Raw genomic sequence first — 21,295 nt, 5'->3', positions numbered from 1 at the left:
TAGCATAAAATAGACGTTGAAAGGCACCATCTGCAGAACAAAGAAGGAAGGTACAAATTCTATCTTTATTTTACACGAGGATTCTCATCTGTATTATCAGTATTTTATGTACAAGAAAAAAGACATAATTACACATTAAGCATTTTTTTAATACATTTAAACAATTGACAGCTTTACCTTCATTCATAGTGATTGTTTTTATGATTTCTCGTCAATTTATAACGTCTGCCAAAATGTCTAAACTCTTGTCATTAGATTTTGAAGTATTTGGAACAGTGCAGGGTATGTTATAACAAAAATTTATTAAATCAACGTAGAAATATTAATTAAATTTTTTATTTATATTTTAAGGTGTCTTCTTCAGAAAGGTATGATGAATCTCTTTTCAAAGATCTCTGGAGCGCATATGCCGATTTAAATTGAACATTTGTATATATAGAAGATACGAAAACTATTGATTTTTGTATAAATTTACGTCTATGATTTTTTTTTTTTTTTTTATAAAATTATGTACTAAATTAGATGCTTATTTATTTAATTCTGTATTAAGACAAGAATTTTTATTTTATTTGTTAATGTAGTATACTCAAAAGAAAAGTCAGGAGTTAGGTTTAAAAGGCTGGTGTATGAATACGGATAATGGAACTGTAGTTGGACAACTGGAGGGTGAACCAACAAAAGTGGAAGAAATGTACTTGGAGATCATATTCAAGCAATTTCATTGCACCTTATATTTATTAACATATCTTCAATAATTTTTTAGGAAACGTTGGTTGCAATCTACAGGAAGCCCTCAGTCAGCCATCGAGAAAGCAATATTTCGGAATGAAAAAGAGATCACAAACCCATCCTTTACAAGCTTCGATATCAGAAAATAATTTTTCAAAGTACGAAATGAAATTGTTAGAGTTGCCTTATTTATTTGGATATCAGGATTTCTTTTGCCAATAATGCAAGATTATTTATCCTCTGCTTTAATCGCACAATGAGAAATATGTCATAAATAAAATTACAATAACATTGCTTAATATAGTTTTAGTATAATTTTTCAAAGTTTAAATATCGAATTTTCTTTTTATCAAAAGTTAATATCGTCAGGAGGCAATAAACATTAAATATTATAATCGCTAGTTATTATAATTATTTCTACCGCCCTTCAAAGTAATTTGTAACAATCGAGAGTAGAAATTATCTTGGTTCGTGATCGTTCCCTATGTTCAAATAGCCCGCGTTAGTTGAAAACGCAAGCAGATGTCGCTGATGACGGCAGAGGTGGCGCTATTGTCAGCGCATGCGCAGCGAACCAGTTGCGTAGTTGCGTTTCGTGTTTCCGCGGTCAGTCATCATCGGTCTCATGGACGTGCGATTACTCTTTTCGGATATGTGAGTGTTTCTCGTGCGCAAGGCGAAGAGGAGGAGGTGAGAGAGAGAGAGAGAGAGAGAGACAGAGCGAGAAAGAAAGAAAGAAAGAAAGAAAGAAAGAGAGTGAGTGAGTGAAAGATCGTTCGATGGTTGTTCGGCCGTTCGAAGTATCGCGAAAGGAAGGCTCCTCGTATTTCTGCATCTGTTCGTCGTATCTACCTCGTAGCAGTTAATAGCAGCAGTAGTAACAGCAGTAACAGCAGTAACAGCAACAGCAGCAGTAGTAGCAGTAGTAGCAACAGCGACCTTCGTGCCAGCTGAAAAGAGAAAAATTTGGCTATGCTCGCTGTGGAGATTGACTTGAAATCAGGATACGCACCGACTACAACGACGACGGTGACGACGAAGAAGACGAGGAGGACGACGACGACGACGACGACGACGACGACGATTCGTCCGTGATAACGGCAGACATTGTCGCGATTTCGATGCGCGATGGAGTCCATAAGAAAGTGGTTTTACAGGCCTAAGGTGAGTTCTGTCTATATACATCGTGTTCTGCTTCCTTTACATTTTCTTCTCTCTTTCTTTCTCTCTTGCATCGTTACGTGTTCTCTCTCTTCCTCTCTGTTTTTTTATCTCTCCTTTTTGTTCATACTAAATAGAGGCCATCCGTTTGTATCTGCAACTTGCATGTTTTTTAGAATTAATCGAACGTATGCGCTCTCTCGTATACATACATACATACGTACGTACGTACGTCTCCAGCTCTTCTTCCTCTCTTTACCACCTGCATGCTGTTGCCACCTGTTTTACTAAATTTCTCACGTTGTCGAAGCCTACCACCCTTCTCTTACTTCGTCCAACTCGATCAAAGATCTCTCTCTCTCTCTCTCTCTCTCTCTCTCTCTCTCTCTCTCTCTCTCTCTCTCCCACTTTTTTACATCATCGACTCGTAAACGTATTTTAATCCGATCTCTTCCTTCTGGGACAAAAAAAGAAAGAGATTGGTGATTCGTAAAAAGGTTGTTGGTGTGTCCTCCTTTTTGTTTACATATCAGAGGAACGCTAGCGTTATTACGAACGTGAGTGAGATCACGTCCTTAGACAAGTAGAAAAAGAGGAAGAGAGAGAGAGAGAGAGAGAGAGATAGATAGATAGAAAGAGAGAGAAAGAGAGTAGTGAGTGACTGAGTACGCGCATGAGAGAGATAGATAGATAGAGAGAGAGAGAGAGAGAGAGAGAGAGAGAGAGAGAGAGAGAGAGAGAAGCAGGAAACTCGTAGAGAGGAAGAGGAAAGGAGAGAATTAAGGTCGGTTTCTCAAAGGACGAGAACGAAGAAATTTGTGGAAAACGTTTACTCGGGATGTTACACAACATGGTGGAAGAGAGAAACCCGAGGAATAAGAGAAGAAGGAGAAGAAGAGGAGGAAGAGAAAGAGGAGGGTCGTAGCGTCTTTTTAACGTATGTGTGCGTTATAGCTATGTGTATATACGGTTTATATGTATATACGCGTCTTGTCACTCGATATCTCTTCGGCCGTGTCGAGGTTACGCGGCAGGTGAAAGAGTCCGCTTAACGCAGAACCAACCAAGTTACGATCGGTTTCTTCGTCATTTTCAACGGGAACACGAAGCAACGATCGTAACGAAGCAAGCCTTTCGACCTATGTCATTTCCGTCTACTTCGAGTTACGCGCATACATCTTTATAATATACACGCAACTACACCTTTATAAAATACACGTATATACATATTTTTATAATATATATACACATACGTCAAATTTACGTGTGTGTATATATATATATATATATATATATATATATATATATATATCCGTAAAAAAATCAGTTTTACGCTCGACGATTTCGTTGATTCAATCATCCTTCATAGAACGCGTTTTAATATATTTCTAAAGAATAGCTGTGTAATTATTGGGACGAGATTAAATCGTAGATCCTCTTTTTCGTTTTCTTTTCTTTTCTTTTCTTTTCTTTTCTTTTTTTTTTTTCTTTTCTTTTCCCCGCGCGATAAGTTTCTAATCGTTTCGTTATAGGATTCGATCGAGTTAGGAAAAGAATTATGATTTCATTGACAACAAATTGTACGCAGATGCGTTCCTTCTTCGTTGCCCAGTCATTGTGCCAAGTCGTTACCGCTTCGATGAATGTCAGGGTATATATAATGGATGATAAAAGATATAAAAAGAAAGTGCAATCTATCGTAATTAAAATTGTAAGCTTGTGAAAAACTTTTGTTAGCTGGCTCGAAGTTATTTTTATTTTTTCTTTCTTTCTTTCTTTCTTTCTTTTTTTTCTTCTTGTAATACACGTTGGAAAATGAATTTCGGTAAAAAAAAACGTTGATAGATTGGTATAATTTAATAAATGTTGCAGGTGGATAATGGCGGGAAATCCCAGCTGACATCGTGCTGTAAAATAATTCGTTGAAAAAAGATCATGCAAAAGGATGATCTTTCTTTCTCTCTTTCTTGCACGTTACTTACTTACTTACTTCTTCGTCTTTCTTTCTTCTCATTTATCTTTTTATTACGACTTTAGCGAGTAAGATTTCCAAGGTATTTCTCGTACGTCGACGAGCCTAACTCGTCACATTCCTCGTATTTACCTCCTGTTTTGGTACACTTGCTTCTGTTACGCTTACTCATTCGTTGGCATTCGTTGTTTCCCGCCGATTGCATCTTAATATCTAGTTATTACTCGTTATAGCTTCCTTAAATTAAATATGACGTCATAACGATTAGTCGATCGAGAATACAGCGAATTCGATTCGACTTTTTTTTTTATTTTTTTTATTTTAATGAACTTCGAATTGGAATATTTTTTCACGAAATTTCAGTTTTGAGAAAGATAGACGGATAAATACAGACAGACAGACAGAGAGAGAGAGAGAATTTCCAGCATCTCGTTAACTCAATTTTAATTAACGTAAAATCCTTATGACAAAAAACATTCCTGATTATATGCACGTCGATCAAAATTCTCGTAAATTCGCGTTCGTGTCGTTCATGTCGGCGCTCGATTTCATGATACGTAGAACTTTGTTTATATCTATTGTACGATAATTAAATGCTGTGTTTTCCTTGTAATTAATACATAACGATAGCAGACACTCATCACGTAGCAAGCCTCCTCCTCCTCCTCCTCTTCGACGCTGTTTCCCAAACACGCGTGCGTTTCGAACGATGTCGGAAAGTTAGCGAATGACTTTTCTCTTTTGTCACACTCTTTGTGTAAACACGTTAGATTTTCTATTTCGATGGTGTTCAACTCGAAACACACGTGTGCCTAACATACCGAATAGAACTATCTTTACGTGATGAGAAAAGTTAACGCGCGTCGATTATTTCGAATAGACGCGCGTGAAATTTTCGTCGGCCTTTTTCGATATCTCGAAAACGCGCGTCGATCATTTCGAAAAAAAATTGCGCGTGCGAATTCTCTCCATTTTCTTTTCTCGATATCTCGAAAGCTTCGACTTGGCGGCCAATTGAAAAATATATGTATCTCTTAGTTAGTTCGTTTCTTTTAGTTATATCGAGAGAACAATGACGACGGTATGATCGTGCGAAATCTTTTATTAAACGAAAAAAGAACGAAAAAAGAAAAAGAAAAAATAAAGGATTGATAACTCTCACGATAACGGTTGCGGTCTGTGGTTTCATCCTGTAAAGAAAGCGATCATCCTTTTATAGAAAACGCGTGAATACGAAGAATTACGAGAATTACAGGAAACAATAGATTACGGTACGAGTAATCCCTGCTTTTTCCCCCTTTTTCCTTTTTTTTTTTTTTTTTTCTCGAAATTAGACGAACGCGTTTAGTTTTTGAAGAATTTTAATTGAGTCATATATTCAATATAATCGTTATCTAATATTTGGAAGTTTTATCTGTGCTAGTAGTGTCACACATTTTATAAATTTACGTTGACACGCGTTATCATTGTAATTATGAACGTAACTAATATCGTGTAAAAATGATTTTCCGATGATTCTCCTTGCGGCCTGGAAAATTATCATGCTCGACAGATGAGAGAGAGAGAGAGAGGGAGAGAGAAAGAGAGGCTTTAATTAAAAAAGCCAACGCACAGGAGGGAGAAAAAGAGAGAGAGAAAGAGAGATAGGGAGAGAAGGAGGAAGAGAGAAGGGGGAAGAGAAAGAGAGAGAGAGAGAGATAGATAGATAGAAGAGAGAGTTTAGGGTGGGAGGTAGTACGTCACGCTAAGTGGATCACTAGCTATGAGCATATGAATGAGGAAAAGAGAAAAGGAGAGGGGATTGACGCAGGGGTGAGCATTCGACTACAACACGAGTGTGAGTACGAGAGTACAGTCTACGTTCTACGAGTAACCATGACGCGTATAAGGGTGACTCAAGAAAGAGGGGTCGGTGGAGAAGGGGTGTATATAAATGTGTATGTATATATAAATGTATGTATGTATGTATATAGTTACATATGTGTATCTACATATTGACGTTGAGGGTTAGAAAGGGTCAACGATATTGGGGATGACTCATTTGCACGGAACGACTTTATTATCCGAGCCCATCTACGTCCAACGATCCTAAAAAGTCGTCTGCTCTTTTTTCTTCTTTTTCTTCTTCTTCTTCTTCTTCTTTTTCTTCCTCTTCGTTTTTTAATCTTCTCTTTTCTCTCCTTTTTTTTTTTATCTTACATTTACGTCCCCCACATTTTTATCCTTTGTCTAGAAATACAGGACGTTTAAACGTCGAGATAAATTTTTATTTTCCTTTCTAATGTAACTTCGATTGTGTGTAGTATATATTGTGAAAGATATCGTAGCAAATCGATAAGTCGATTTTTATCGAAAAGGAAGCTTTCGTCGAGGGTCCTTCGTCTTTTTTTATCGTTCTTTTCTCTTTTTACGCTCATGAATATGATCTAGTGGAGAAAGAGCACAAGAAATAGAGAGGAAGAAAGAGCATACGAAGAAACATGTGTATCGAACAAGCTTCTTGTTTTCTTCGTAGCGTACGCAAGCTCGAGGACGGCGACGACGAAGGTCATAAAAGCAACGTGCTTATTCTCTTATATACATACGTATATACATATATTTACACACATCGTTGTTGATAATGCGTACTCGTTTAAAAAATTAAACGACCGATAAAAGAGAGACCGTGACTTTTCAATCTTATGTATATGCGTATTCTTTCTCTTTCTCTTTCCCACATACACAAGCATGTGCGCGTATACATGCATACGCATACATACACATATAATATGTTAAAAAAATTTATAGACACTTTTATTGAATATTTAACATGGCTACGTTTTTTATTTCCTAAACATTATTTATAATTCCATCTTTCTACTCGTAAGAGTATGCGATTCCAAAACGACTCTATCGTTTTCCTTTAATATTTGTTTTCTAATCGCACCGATGTCGACAGTGTAACTTTCTGTTAATAGAAAATCATTCTAGATAATAAGAAAGAGAAAAAGAGAAAGAGAGAGAGAGAGAGAGAGAGAGAGAGAGAGAGAGGGTTAAAAAGAAAACGAATGATTAAATCGTAGTCTCTTCCCGTCACGTTTCTTCTAATCGACAACTTTGACACGCATCGATACGAGCGAGTACATGCAAGTCTTCTTTTATTTCTTTAGTCTCTTCCTTTTTTTTTTTTTATTTTCTTTTTCATATTTTTTACAAATAAAATGATGTTTCTCTTTCGATGTATATCGATGCTTATATTCGTGAAGTTATATTGCCCTTATTTCTTTTCACCGATTTCCCTGACAATTTTCTATCGTCGACGTTTAAGAGAATAATTTGCATGGTATTTTAACATACCATGCGAGTTCTGTGTCGAGTTCTCGCGAAATTGCGTTCGCTTTCGCGTGTAGTTATGCGAAAAATTACGAAGCACACGCTCGCGACTTCATTGTCATCGTCGTCATCATCATCATCATCATCGTCGTCGTCGTCGTCGTCGTCGTCTTCGTCGTTGTCGTTGTCGTGGCAGTACTATTCGTTGCTTTAAATTCTGATTCCCGTACGACGCAACAGGAAGGAATTGCTTATATTCGTAGCTTTTGTTAAAATGTCTTCCATTACGTCACGCGATCGTTCTTTCGTTACACGTTTAATTTTATTACTTCCTTGTACGCTTTCGAACCTTTACAGAGAAAATACGAAGCTCTCTCGTCGTGTCATTTTTCAAGAAAATTTAAAGGAAACGAAGGATAGATTTCTCTTTTCGTTTTTTTTCCTCCTTATAAAAATCGACTTTTATTTCTTTAGTTATTATGACTGGTAATCTTGACTCTGTTTATTTGGAATGATCTTTGATGTAGATACATATTTGGTCAGTTTTGGAAGATCATGGTCGATTTTTAGTTCGCGTGTTGTAATGCATTTGTACCGAGAATGTACATGCATATAACAGAGCGAGAGAGAGAGAGAGAGAGAACACACGAGTTGAGGAGAGTGGTGTGCCAGTGATTCTGGTATTTCTCGTGACCTAGATACGAGCGATTCGAGGAAGGGTACATAATCTCGCATAATGGAGTAAGATTATTACCATTGTCATCGTTCTTATTACCAGCTTCGATTTGTATGTATATCGTCACAAATTGCAATGACCTGGCTAATCTCTTTCCGTTTTATAGTATTATCATCTCAATTATAATCAATATCCATCTCTGATATTATCTTCGAAATATAACAGAAATGATTTGGTTAGCTGGTTTCATAATGAAATTTTATTTATAAATTGTTATCATTTCTTGGTATAATTATTTACTTTTCAGAAAGAGATTTTTTTCTCGGCAGCGAATGTTCGATGAAAATCGATTGATCACTCTTTCATAAGTAACGTACAATGTTGAATTAGATTGAAACCAACTAATCGTTTCCGGTTATCTCTCGTTAACCGCATCGTACAGAGAACGCTGCAAATATCACCAACAACGTGGTGGTTGGTTCGGATACCTACACGTGTAGGTTGTTTCCGTTGAATAAATAAATGCACGTGAATTAACTTTGGCAACGTAATTTTACATAGTGTTTACTACAAAGACCTCGCTATATATATATATATATATATATATATATATATATATATATCGATGATATTACGAATATCATATGTATATTATGTACATATATATATTGTATGTCGTACGATTATGAGAGATATGACATCTTAAAAAACTTAAACTTGTGAACTCGAACTTCATTCGTTTTTTGATAAGAGAGATAAAGAAGAGAAGATTGACTACAGAAGAAAGTAAAATATGTAGAAAAGTTAGAGAAAATTAATTAAATGTTTATTGTGAAACGTACGATTTCTTAGATGAAATATAAGTATATGACGAGATTGCAATAATTAATATTAATGAACGATTCGACCATTGAATCTGTTTTATTTTTTCTGTGTTTTACTTTTTTATCTAAACGAGTAAATAAATTCTCTCTAAGCTTATTTTCGGATGAAATACGTTGAACTACAAAAGGAGTAAATATTTCGTTGAATTCTATTTGAGCCATTTGGTTAGCGAATCACGCGTTATCGCTCGACAGCGTCTCGTTACATGCGCTTATCCGATACGCGATATAATACAATTAAAATCCTTATCAGATAATTTTGCGAGCAGTACTGAAAAACACAAGAATATGTACGCGTACATATATATATATATATGTGTGTGTGTGTGTATGCATATGCTTTTACTTATTCACGTCGTTTATTTTTTTTTTTTTTTTTTGTACTAGAGAAAGGTTAAAGAAGAAAAAGAAAGAAGTTGTGCGTGTAAACAGTCGATTTTATCAACGCTTAGTCATATCGAATAATATATTAGAATCAAAAATACACGATCGATAGTTTTAACGATGAAGGACATACATATTTAATTTTCTTTATTGGAATGAAATTTTTCCTTGCTATTATTTCAATATATACATGTAGACACATACGTACAGTAGAGACAGACGTGAATGCACAATGACGAAAGAGAAAGAAGAGAGTAGATTCATCGAGATGACAGACGAATGAAACACATGGCTGGAAGGAGTAATGCTGTATTTAACATACAGGCAAATATGCGATAAGAAAGTTGATAAAAGGAATCGATTGAAATCTTGAAGAGTAGAGGAATATACGAGTCGTGTTCTATCGTGTTAGAAGATAAAAATCGATGATTATTTTTTAATCCTTTTTTTTTTTTCTTTTCTTTTTCTTGTTTTTTTCAATTTCGATTTTCCTTGTCTTATCTCGTGAATTTTATTTAATTATCGATATAAACGTTAATAACAGAAATGTATCTAGAGATATATCTAGAGATGTAAATAGCTACTAGACAGGCGCGGAAGTTATTGCGACGATTCCCTCCTCTCCTCATCTCTACACGAACATCATTCCACACCCAACTCTTTTTTTTTTCTTTTTTTGTTAAATACGATCTCAATTTTGGAGGTAAACAAGAAAACAACTTCATTATATAAAATATTTTACGAACATCAATTCTTTCGGCTTTTTTGAGACGCTTCTGGCATTGACAGTGCTCAGTGCACGTGCTCTACTACGCCCCACCTTAAATACGCCTCTATTTAATTTAGACTTATTTATCTATGATATATAACGATATGCATATTATCGTTTTAATTATATTTTCTCTTTCGATTAATTTTCGTGAAGATTTCCATCACAGTCAATGTCTACACGTTTATCTGATAACGTATTTAACTAATCTTGTCTTAATAAGCTTGGTCTAAAGGCCGATCGAAGATATATACACAAGTTGAACATAAATAACAAAGACGATAGTTCGAAGAACATACTTTAAACGAGACACGAACGTGTAAATTTATGATACTGTCTACGTACGTAGGAGAGCTATCGTAAGAATCTACTGTAATATCGATCTAAACGATGACGTCATGAGGGGTGGCTGCGTGCCAGAAAAAGAAAGAAGAATAAAAAGAAAAATAAGTAGAAGAAGAAGAAGCTAGGGACACGGGCAAATGGATATTGACAAATTTCTTATTTACATTATATCTCTAACTCGATCATGTCAATCAGAAAACAAACAATATTATTTAATAATGGACTTACAATCATGTTTTGCATTAGCCATTATTAGATCAATTAATCAATCAATGTATTACTGTTAAACAGTTATATAAGAAGAATTGTGTTGGAGTATATAGACGTCTTTCTTCAATGCTATCGTAAAGTCATGTAGTCGCAATAACATACATTTCTCAGTCGTCTTCGTCGTTGTATTCAAGAAAGAATAACACAAAAGTATATAAATTTTATTCGAGAAGAAAGATTGTTATGTGAATCAGTGATTATGCAAATGGCCTGATCGTAAGCCATTTTTGGATTATAAAAAAAAAAAAATTTGTTTGTCATACGCTACTGTTAAAATAATTTAGATTATATAAAAGAGATTTTTTCTTTTCTTTTTTTTTCCCAAGAGTAGATATACTTACTTTTTCTCTGCCTGTCATTGCAGAAAAATAATTTTTAAATAATTTCTAAAGATTTAGAAAAAAAGTAGGACCTTTTTTTATTATTATTATTATTATTTATTTTTTTTTTTCTATAATCTTTTGACCGTACGATATTAAGAAGAATAAACATTCTTTTTATATTGCAATTTTTCAAACTTTTTGCGAAACTTTTTTCCTTCTTCGCAATTTAATAATCTGCCAAAAAAGAAAAAAGAAAGGATTAATTATCTTCGATAAAACTTTTTAGTTAAAGCGTCGACCAACAGTCCTGGCTTAGCGTAATAAAAAGACTAGAAACTGGCGACACGCTTTCTAAGCCTCGTTCTCAGATATTGCTTTTGAAACTTTAGAAAGAGGGGAGAGGGGGCCCACGCAAACGATTAGAATTAGGGAACAAAGGGAATTATTCAGAAGCGTCTCGATATTTTTCTATCATATATTTTTTTCTGGACATCACGTCACTAAGTCGAAACTGTCTGTGAAATTTTTCGATTCTTAGATCTTTAAAAAGAAAAGCGAAGATGTTTATGAAATCGAAAAGAAATTATTACGGTAAGAATTTGTCTACCGTTAAAAGCCATGGTTGTTTCTCTTCGAGCCAATATTCCGATTAATGTCGAACGAGCATGAGCTCAATTTAAAATGAATTTTACGCTAGTCAATCCATCGAACGAGTTACTTGGTCGAGCCGTCGTTAAATGGAATGCAAGTGTAATCGATTGTCGAGAAGCCTGTTTCGGTACACGAGCTTCATGTTTTACCACGTCAACTTATCTTCTTCTATTTCAATATTTGTTCTAGCAAACATAACTTGTTATGATTTTTCGTTCCGACTTGTTTTATTCTCTCACTCTCTTTCTCTCTTTGCTTCTCTCTCTCTCTCTCTCTCTCTCTCTCTCTCTCTCTCTCTCTCTCTCTCTCTCTCTCTCTCTCTCTCTCTCTCTCTCTCTCTCTCGTTACATTATTGTACGTGTAGAAGAAACATGAAATATTCGAAAGTTTCTGCAACGAAGCTGAGTTGCATCTCGAACTTTCAATCATGCTTGGAATGAAAGAGAGCAAAGGGCAATTCAGTCTATAAATTGTATCGTTCGAATCGCCTTTTCTGTCGATGCCATCGACGGGTCGAAGGAGTTTCGAATGGCGAGTAATCACGCGGGTAATAACAAGGGTTGGAAGAAATTATTTTTTATCGCCACATTCGTTAATGATTACCCTATGTCTATGAGATAGATCTTTAAGTAATAGAGTAAGAGAGTCAATCGACGAAATTGTCCTTTTGAATTTTGCCGCTTTTACGTACAACGCCATCTGGTTCTTGCGGCGGGATTTTTAAGTGATGTTAATTATTTAAAAATACTGCCTTTGATCTAGCGATTTATTATTAATATCAGACACCTCTTTGATTCTTTTCATTAAATATGATAGATACGTAATGCTTTTTCTTCTTTTTCTTTTGTTTGTATTGTTTCGATTAGAGAGACGATACCAGTTTATTGGCTCAGTTCTTTTACGCCGATGAATCCCTAAACGCAATTGCCTGTGAGCTGGATTCTTTCGATGGACGTCAGGAGCCGGAAAGATGTACCACTTTGGTGAATCAGCTGCGACATTGTCAGGACAAGGTCTTGACGATATGTAATCAGATTATGGACGATCTGATACCAGACAGTAGAGCTAATCGGGACTTTAGAGTAAAATTCCCGGATGACGTGATGCAGGAAAATCTAGCTGGGCAACTGTGGTTCGGTGCTGAATGTTTGGCTGCTGGATCGTCTATCATGAACAGAGAATCTGAGAGCTCTGCTATGAGGCCGTTAGCAACGGCACTCACGAAATCGTTGGAGATCGTGAGAAATTTGCTTAGAGAGCATGCGTTGAAAGGCCACATGAATTTAAAGGTACCGTTGGAAGGAACGAAAAAGATTTCTTCTTTTTTCTTTTTTCTTTCTCCTCGAAGGAATAATTTGATCACACTCTGTAATTGTTTTCTTTTCAGTATCTTTCTCAAACTCAAAATCCTTTGGAACCATCTTTAGAGAAGCTGATCGAATCGTTAAAGATTTTCGATCGGCTCTTCGCTGACTTTGAGCTTTGTTACGTTGGCGCTATGGTACCGGTCAAGTCCACGAAGGAATACGAGCAGCAGGAGCTCGTTTGCGTTTTATTTTCCGAGACTTTGCAAAGAGCCCTCGAACGAGGTTTGCTGAGTCAAGCAGACGTGGATAATTACGAACCTGCTTTGATGTTCACTATACCACGTTTGGCCATTGTATCCGGCTTGTTGGCCCCACCTGGAGGTCCCTTGTGCCTGAATTCTCCTGATACTATCAGCGAAATGTTCAGGCCATTCAGGGTAGGCTTGTTAATCCATTTATATGGAGTAATTATCTAATTGAAATACGAAGAGTTGATACGAACGTATCTTCCTTTTTGAAATACATACTCGTGTAAATTTAAGTTGATAAGTGTTTAATAATTAACATGATCGTGTTACTTTTCCATGTAGACTCTTCTCTTGAAGATAAGAGAACTACTTTGGACTCTGAACAATCGTGAACTTTATATGCTGGAGAAGTTATTGTGCTCGAACGAAGAACCCTCGGGTCCTATCAGCCAGTCGACAAAATCCACGTGTCAGGACTTACCCGATCTCGAGGAATTCGTTCACAATTTTTATACCGGTTATCCTAATTGTAAAGACTTCATTGTAGATTTCTATACCGTAACGAGAAACACAGGGAATAATATGGACGAGGTGGCGAACGACGCGGTCCAAGCGTTGGACGACGAGAACAAAGAAAGATCGGCGGAAAGGAGATCGAAGAAGGATCGCGAGAGGAATCAGAGAGAGACGAGAAGTAACGAGGAAAATGGGCCCAAGGACTTAAATAACATATCCATAGAAGGATGTGATAACGTTGTAGTTCGTAACGATAATAACGTGAAGGTACAGGATAATAGTGAGAGGGAAAGTGTTCGAGAAGACGTGCGTTGTGACATAGTACAAAGTAATAGTTCGAAAGAGAAAAAGCAACAGGCGTGTAATCGCGATTCTTGTCCCGTAAAGCAGGTATCGAGCGAGAACGGTAATAAAGAAGAAATTCAGAATGTCAGGGAGGAAGGTGTAGTAGTAGTCGAGGACGGTATTTTTAGTACCGTGGAAAGTACGAGCGAGATCAATAGGCAGGAGGAAAACTTCCTCACTCCTGACATTTCTCAAATGCTCGCTGACTCGGAAAACGTAGAGATTCTTCAAAGTCAGTACCTACTCAATCAGGTCTCTCACGAGAACAATGTAACGGGTGAAACCGTGCATATTCAAAATTCTCTGCCGGATCTGGACTCGAAGAAACTCATCTCCGAGGCAAACAAGACTCTCTCGAATCTTTTGTTGGACGGTGAATGTCAGAACGAGATCTCCGAGCAAACGGATTCGGGAATATGCACGGTCATATCCTCGGAGAACACGAGCTTGTACGATAAAAGTCCCGAGGAGAAGAAAACTTTCGCCAATGAGATTCAGGAGGACGAGCGTGCTTTAGAAGACGACACGCAGGAGAATAACAGCTACTCCTGCTCGAACATAAGCTCGCCGAAAAGAAAGAATTCGAACATGTCCGAAAGTTCTTGCGTGTGCGGTATAAGAGCTTCGAAAACCATCACGCCTTTGGATCATCCGATAGACGTGACTCCTTTGAGTTCGGGAAACAACGATTCTAGTAAAAACATTCCAAGGATTTCGTCAAATTTCGATGGCACCAACGAGGAGTTCGTTGGTTTGGCTTATGGTAATGGGCACCTGCCGCTCTGCGACTCCAATCAGACCAGCTTTCAATTGAATTATTCCGAAAATTGGGAGAATCTCAATTTGAATATAGACGCGTCGACCTCGAGGAAGGAATTCTGGAGCGATCTCAAGTGCGAGAACTGCCCGTCTACGTCACAGAATATCGAAAAAATGGGAAATAAGATAGAGAGATACGCGCAGGAAAAGGTCGTTGCTAGGAAAGTCCGAGAGGACAATAAGCAAAGACGACGTCATCAGCGGAAGCACGACAAAGGCCTTCACAAATGTCAGCAGGTTACAAGAAGTAATCACTGTGTTCAGTCGACCCCGAGCACTGAAAGTTCAAGGTCAAACTCGATAGACAGGTGTTTGAATCCACGATTGACCAACTTCGGTGCGAGCTTGCATCCGAGCCAAAACACGAGACAGATGCCAAACTTCGGTAGTCACAGTCCGCACGCGAGTCCAAGGCTTCAACATTTCGAGTCGCGTGACAGCTCGAGACAACGAAATTATAACTTATCGAAGTCGACGAGAAATTGTTCGCCACAGAGTAGAAAGCTTTTGGATCACAGAAGATCTAGGTCCGAGCAGATAGCTCGTATGAAGCGAAAGGACTTTGAGAAACGTGACAGGTATGAAAGACTGAGTTATCGATCCGAACAAACCAAGAGGAAACTTGGAAATAGGAGTCCTAACGACCTGTTGAACGACGGTTTAGGGCCTAGAACGGACAAGAGCGGTCTGGTGACGGAAACGATATCTCCCGTTACGTCACCAAATACATGTTATAGGCTCGAGAATACAAGAGACAATAATTTACAAAGGCCTCCACGTACCACGAGACTGGTGAATCCTTCAGCGGTCACAGGAACGCAATCTTTCAATTCGGAACAGTCGCAGAAAACAACGGAGGCCGTTGGTTCGAGTTCTAGTTGTTCAAGCTGTTGCGACTCCAGTTCGGAAACTAGCGAGTTTCAAAGCGATTGTCAGGACGACGAGGAGATAGCTTTAGCGATGCAAGCTGCTGAGATCGCGAATAGAAATCAGATTAGAGCGAAATTTAGGTAAGAACGTTGTTCTTATTCGATCCACATCTCGCGTGGAAATTTCAATAGACTTTTCTAATGGATTTTCAAATCACGATTAGGTCCTCGGAAGATCTCGTCCATCGCTTGTTCGTCTGTATAGCCGGCGTAGCCGATCAACTACAAACAAACTTTGCTTCGGACCTTCGGAATATCCTGAAGTGCGTCTTTCTTATGAATAGTAGTCAAACGGTAGAGGACGAAGAGCCAAAGCAAGAATGTTTGGTGTCGGCCAGTAGTCAGCCAGCTGTCGTTACGAATCACACGTTAGGCACGAGTAGCAATCACGATCGGCAGAACTCGTTGCAGGAGTACGAGGACGAAGAGGAGAACGCTCCTGCGAACGAACAAAGTAGAAATTACATTATACGTATTTATTAGAAGAAATATCATCTTCCTATATTTTGTCTATTGATTTTCATTTGTTATCTTGTGTATTGCTTTATTTGTAGCTTCCCCGGCAATGGAACGCGGCGAGGAATGCGTCGAAAGAGCACCTGCGTGGGTGCCAGACAACGATGCACCTAGGTGCATGGCTTGTCAAGCAGGATTTACTGTCGTACGGCGTAGACATCATTGTAGAAACTGTGGTAAAGTGTTTTGCGGTCGTTGTAGCAGCAACAATGTTCCTTTACCACGTTACGGGCATACCAAGCCTGTCAGAGTCTGCAATAGATGTTTCCTTTACCAGGTGACGCCGTTTACCGTTTCTCAAGTCACACCCACCAGTTGAATAGATTACATCTCTAACGATTTTCGAATTTAATTATCGATCGTAATAAATTTTACGCTTTTCTTATAGGACACGACAAACGTATTTCAAAACGACAAATTATTGCTTCTTCGTTTGTTCTTTTTATTTTCAACTTTTCTGGGAACAGTTTATATATTTTTGTTTGTTTGTCTGTCTGTCTGTTTGTTTGTTTGTTTCTTTCTTTCTTTTTTTCTTCTTCTTTTTTTTTTACTTTTTATTTTTTACCGTGTCAACGACGTATTCCGCGAACGTTCATGTCAAACGTGTTAATGAGTCTGGTAATTTCGTGTCTCCGATCTTTGAGATTAATCGACGGTTTTAAGAATAACATTCTATGAAAAATGTTTGCTTCTCTACGTACATATGTCGATCGATCGATCGAAGTCGGAGAACTGAGTTATTACTAGATATGCTATTAACGTATATATGCTCAAATCGTACAGTCGATAATGGCGCAAATTCCATTAATACCTCTCATTAATAATAGTAAGAATATATAATAATAATAATCGCCTTTATATCTTTCAATCGACCTGCCGTAATAACTTCTATGACCCAGAGCCGCAAATAGAATCGTTTCAGTGTAATCTCAGTTGCACATAAAATGATAGTCTTATATTTGCGTATAATTTTGATTAAAAAATAAAAAAAAAGGAATAAAAAAAAATTAAAAAAAAAAAGAATAAAGAAAAAAACAAGAAAAAAAGAAAAGAGGAGAGGAAAAAAGAAAGGAGAAATAGGAAAAGAATTGTTACTATACTTCTTTTTTTCTTTTTTTTTTTTTGTACAGCAACATATAATCGTTTTATTACTTATTTTTGTTTTTATTTTTTCGTAGAATTTTATTATCACTTATAAAGATGTTTTTATTTGTTATAGAATGTAGGAAATGGGGCTGAAACGCGTTTTATACAAATTTTCTTATATTTTTCCTTATACAACAAATTTATCAATATATGTAAAAAAAAAAAAAAAAAAAAAAACAAATTGTGTATATTTCATAATGTGAAAATATGCAGTGTGTAGTGAAACACAACGTGTTCCTGCATTCTATCGCCTGCTTCGTTTTATTTTTTCAAGATATCTTTTTAATTACAAGAGGAACCATTTTGTTATTTGCTTTTATCAAAAACATTGGAACTTATGCAACCACTAAAATCTAAGCTAAGTGATGTATCTTCGAGTACGACCTTTGGCAAGTTCGAGGAAAGAAAAGAGAATCGATGGACGTTTAAAAAGCACGTTGTTGCCCGACGATAAACCTATAACCGAGTTCATTTTTCTAACGATTGAACTCACCCAAGGATTTTACTCGTGCGATTATCTTATTTCGATAGCGAAAACGATCGATCGACCGTATGTGAAATATCAAAATGTAACTCGAACGCGTTGTTGTATAGAGAACTTTTTTTTTTGTTTTGTTAACGTATAGAAAGAAAACAAAACGATATATGATAAAAAAAAAAACACACATACACGCATAGGTATGTGTACACACGCTCTTTAATATCTCATTTCAATTAAGTCAAGATCAAATGGGATACACGTTTATATAAACTTTTTTTTCATTATTTTGGTGCATCCTATCTCGTCCGCGCTATAAAGTGTGTCCCTGTATATGTTACAAAATACCCTGTATATTTTATTATAGCTATTCGTTCATTTTCTACTGGAAAAAGAGAGAGAGAGAGAGAGAGAGAGAGAGAGAGAGAGAGCGTATGCGTGTACATATGGAAAATATTTCAGGAACAGAAAGAGAAAGATGCTTATAACGCATATACATATATATATATACATATATATTTATCTAATATTATACACATGTGCGTGCGTACGTATATATATATGTATGTATGTATGTATGTATGTATGTATGTATGTATGTATGTATGTATGTATGTATAATATTAGATAAGAAAGAAGAAAAGCAAGGAGGATGATGCGAATTTTGAATTCAATGCTTATGTACGAATGGCACACGCGTATTGATCGTGCTACGAAATTAGGTGGAAACGCTATACGCAGAAACGTGTATTTGAAAGTTATATACATACACAACTGCGGCATATCCTGCGGCATTCGGCAAAATGGAAAAAAAAGATAATTAAAAAAAGAAAAAAAGGAACAAAAAACGAGAAATAAAAAAAAAACAAATTAGAAGAAATTCGATTAGAAAATGTGTATCATCGGCACATCTTTGCGTCGTTTGTGTGCCAAACATTTGCGGTGACAATAAGTTTCGTTCTCCTTGCATCACTTTTCTAATGATTCTATATACAGAAAAGAGACTTTTTTTTTTTTTTATAGATGAGTGACTCATAAAAAATAGTTTTTGGGAAAACTCATGTGGAACGTGTGTCATCATCATACTTGTTTGATGCAACGAATCCTAATCAGAATGTATAACAGGCCGATGCAATTCGTTTGTGTATATGTGTTAACGTGGATTATTAAGACCGTTCGAAATATAAAAGTTCATTTATATATTTATGTGCATACGTTTAATAAGGCACGAACGTTCATTGTAGTCCATGTAAATACGAGATAATCTACCATTTCTTTTTTTTTTTTCTTTCTTTCTTTTTTTATTTTTTTGTTGAATCGAACAAAAAAGGAACGGCATACACATACACACAGACAAATCGAAATTTTTAATGTTTCAACAAAAAAGAAATTTTAAGAGAAAATATTTCTTTATTTATAAAATTCTCGTGCGTGTGTACATGCGTACGATTCGTAGAACATTGTAATCACAGTGTTACGTATCCAGTCTTATCAGAAATCTCCTTATCGATAGAACTTTGAAGGAGAACTTTTCGTTATTTTTATTTTTTTTTTATTTTTTTTATTTTTTTTTTAATCGTAAGATTTTCCCATTTTTTTATTAGAATTTATATACATATATACATATATATATATATATATATATATATATATATAAAGTATTTTACGATTTAGAAGATGTATCACATCGTTATTCATCATTATTAGTATTATTACTGCCATGATGGATTATTAAGAAAATTTAAAATAATATAGGCATACACAAAGATTTTTCTTCTAATAACGTACTTTCTTTCGCTCTTGATCGATTACTTTCTTGTTAGACGATAAAATATAATAAAATATAACGACGTTTTTAATAATACAATTAAAAACGTGATGCGACGAGGCATGTTATATAATCTATATATATATATATATATATATATATATATATAATCTCTCTATATATATACATATATGTATATAACATGACAGGCGCGCGTTACACGCAATTGTTAAGTAAATTAAATGAGGAGTTATATTGAATTGATAAACTCCTTTACGAATTTCGTCGTCGTAAATGCGTATCGATAACGAACAAAATATATCGAAATCGATAATATGCAAAGTTTGACAATTTTTTGGGGTAAAAGTAATAAGAAATAGAAAGATCGTGTACGTTTTCCTTGTTAGCGATTATTATATTCTTATACTCGTTGTGTAATTGCTTTTAAAATGGCCACGCACTCGACTGTCGGTGACTGGCAGTATTTTTAGATTAAATGGACAAAGGACTAAGGTGAAGAATAAGAATAAGAATAAGAAGAAAAAAGGGAGGAAAGAAGAGGAAAGGAAATAAAAAAAAAAAAGAAAAAGAAAACGAATAACACAGCAGTTCACTGTCAATAATAAAATTCTAATTACGCTGGCATGTGTTAGGGCCTATTAGGGGCAGAAAGGAAGAGAGAGGGATACGATTAAATGATTATACATCTACCATATACATGTACATATACATATATATGTATGTATATGTACATACGTATGGTGTGTGTATATACATACATATATATATATATATATATATATATATATATATACCATGTAGGAGATTTTTCAGAAGGCTGATATTATTCCTCGTTTATATTTTTTAGCTCCAGCATTCCGATTTTTACGTGAATTTTTTCACTCCGCGTATATGGATAACAACATCCTCGAGAACCAATCAAAATCTCAGTGTTCATCCGTTAGACACGATTTGGCCCTTCCGCATTTGCAAAAGAAAGAATAAAGAAATCAAGGGAGAAATATATGTAGATATATAATTAGCGTTCTCTTTTAATTCTATTGTCTCGTAAGTAATGATTTTGAGAGCTGAGAAAAATAAAAACTAACAGGACCAAGTTCCTCGTTGAAATTCAATCTGCAGGATTATTGTGAAGTCCGAGAAGGATTATTTTTTTGTATCATTATTGTAAATAATATGCAAATATTTTAATCTCCGTGATATCGTTACTAATCGTATATACTGTATATCCTTATTTTAATTTTTTTATTTCTTTTATTAAAAGATTTTTTTTTTTCTTTTTTTCTTTTTAGTTTTTTTTCCTCTATTTTATTCTCTTTTATTTGTATTTAATTTTCTTCACTTTTTCTACACTTTTAATATTTTTTGTTTCGTCAATCTTTTTTAAGTCCAAAGGAATTTCTTCGTTTTAATCTTTTTTTTTTTTAATTAAAATAATTCTTTTTTATTCTCGTTTTCTTTTTTTCTTCTTTTTTTTTTCTTTTTTTTTTTCTTAGCTCAGACGAATCTCTAATTTATTGCGAGATAGGAGTCGACAGAGAATTTTGGTAGACGAAGAGAAAAGTAAAGTAAAGAAAATAAAAAAAAAGAGAAACACATTTTTCATCTTCTAATAAGTATCAATGAAGAAGAAGAAAATTATTCTCGAGCCTGTTAGCGTCTAATCTATCTATATATCCGCTGTCCGATGTGTGTGTGTATATATATAAATTATATATATATATAT

At 35.6% G+C, this 21,295-nt stretch overlaps 2 protein-coding genes across 2 annotated transcripts; both read left to right on the top strand.

Moving 5' to 3' along the window:
• Positions 1-94: 94 nt before the first annotated feature.
• Positions 95-1,126, top strand: LOC122633395 (acylphosphatase-1-like). Its single transcript, XM_043821219.1, has 4 exons — positions 95-282; positions 352-368; positions 582-691; positions 764-1,126. Exons 1-4 carry the CDS (start codon positions 201-203, stop codon positions 876-878), a joined length of 324 nt encoding a protein of 107 aa, XP_043677154.1. The 5' UTR covers positions 95-200; the 3' UTR covers positions 879-1,126.
• A 110-nt stretch (positions 1,127-1,236) lies between these two features.
• Positions 1,237-17,028, top strand: LOC122633391 (lateral signaling target protein 2 homolog). The gene is made up of 6 exons (XM_043821213.1): positions 1,237-1,893; positions 12,343-12,765; positions 12,864-13,220; positions 13,374-15,721; positions 15,805-16,094; positions 16,195-17,028. Exons 1-6 carry the CDS (start codon positions 1,858-1,860, stop codon positions 16,473-16,475), a joined length of 3,735 nt encoding a protein of 1,244 aa, XP_043677148.1. The 5' UTR covers positions 1,237-1,857; the 3' UTR covers positions 16,476-17,028.
• Positions 17,029-21,295: the final 4,267 nt, after the last annotated feature.

This window comes from Vespula pensylvanica, chromosome 12, assembly GCF_014466175.1.
Source record: "Vespula pensylvanica isolate Volc-1 chromosome 12, ASM1446617v1, whole genome shotgun sequence".
In the NCBI taxonomy this organism is placed as follows: domain Eukaryota; kingdom Metazoa; phylum Arthropoda; class Insecta; order Hymenoptera; family Vespidae; genus Vespula; species Vespula pensylvanica.
This window is presented reverse-complemented; position numbering and strand designations above follow the sequence as displayed.

Bases quoted from the DNA above. Each gene is read 5' to 3' on its own strand.
- LOC122633395 (XM_043821219.1), top strand. From the start codon at position 201: ATGATTTCTCGTCAATTTATAACGTCTGCCAAAATGTCTAAACTCTTG. The intron at 692-763 runs GTACTTGGAGAT...ATAATTTTTTAG, and splicing joins CCAACAAAAGTGGAAGAAAT to GAAACGTTGGTTGCAATCTA.
- LOC122633391 (XM_043821213.1), top strand. From the start codon at position 1,858: ATGGAGTCCATAAGAAAGTGGTTTTACAGGCCTAAG. The intron at 13,221-13,373 runs GTAGGCTTGTTA...TTTTCCATGTAG, and splicing joins AAATGTTCAGGCCATTCAGG to ACTCTTCTCTTGAAGATAAG. The intron at 16,095-16,194 runs GTAGAAATTACA...CTTTATTTGTAG, and splicing joins CGCTCCTGCGAACGAACAAA to CTTCCCCGGCAATGGAACGC.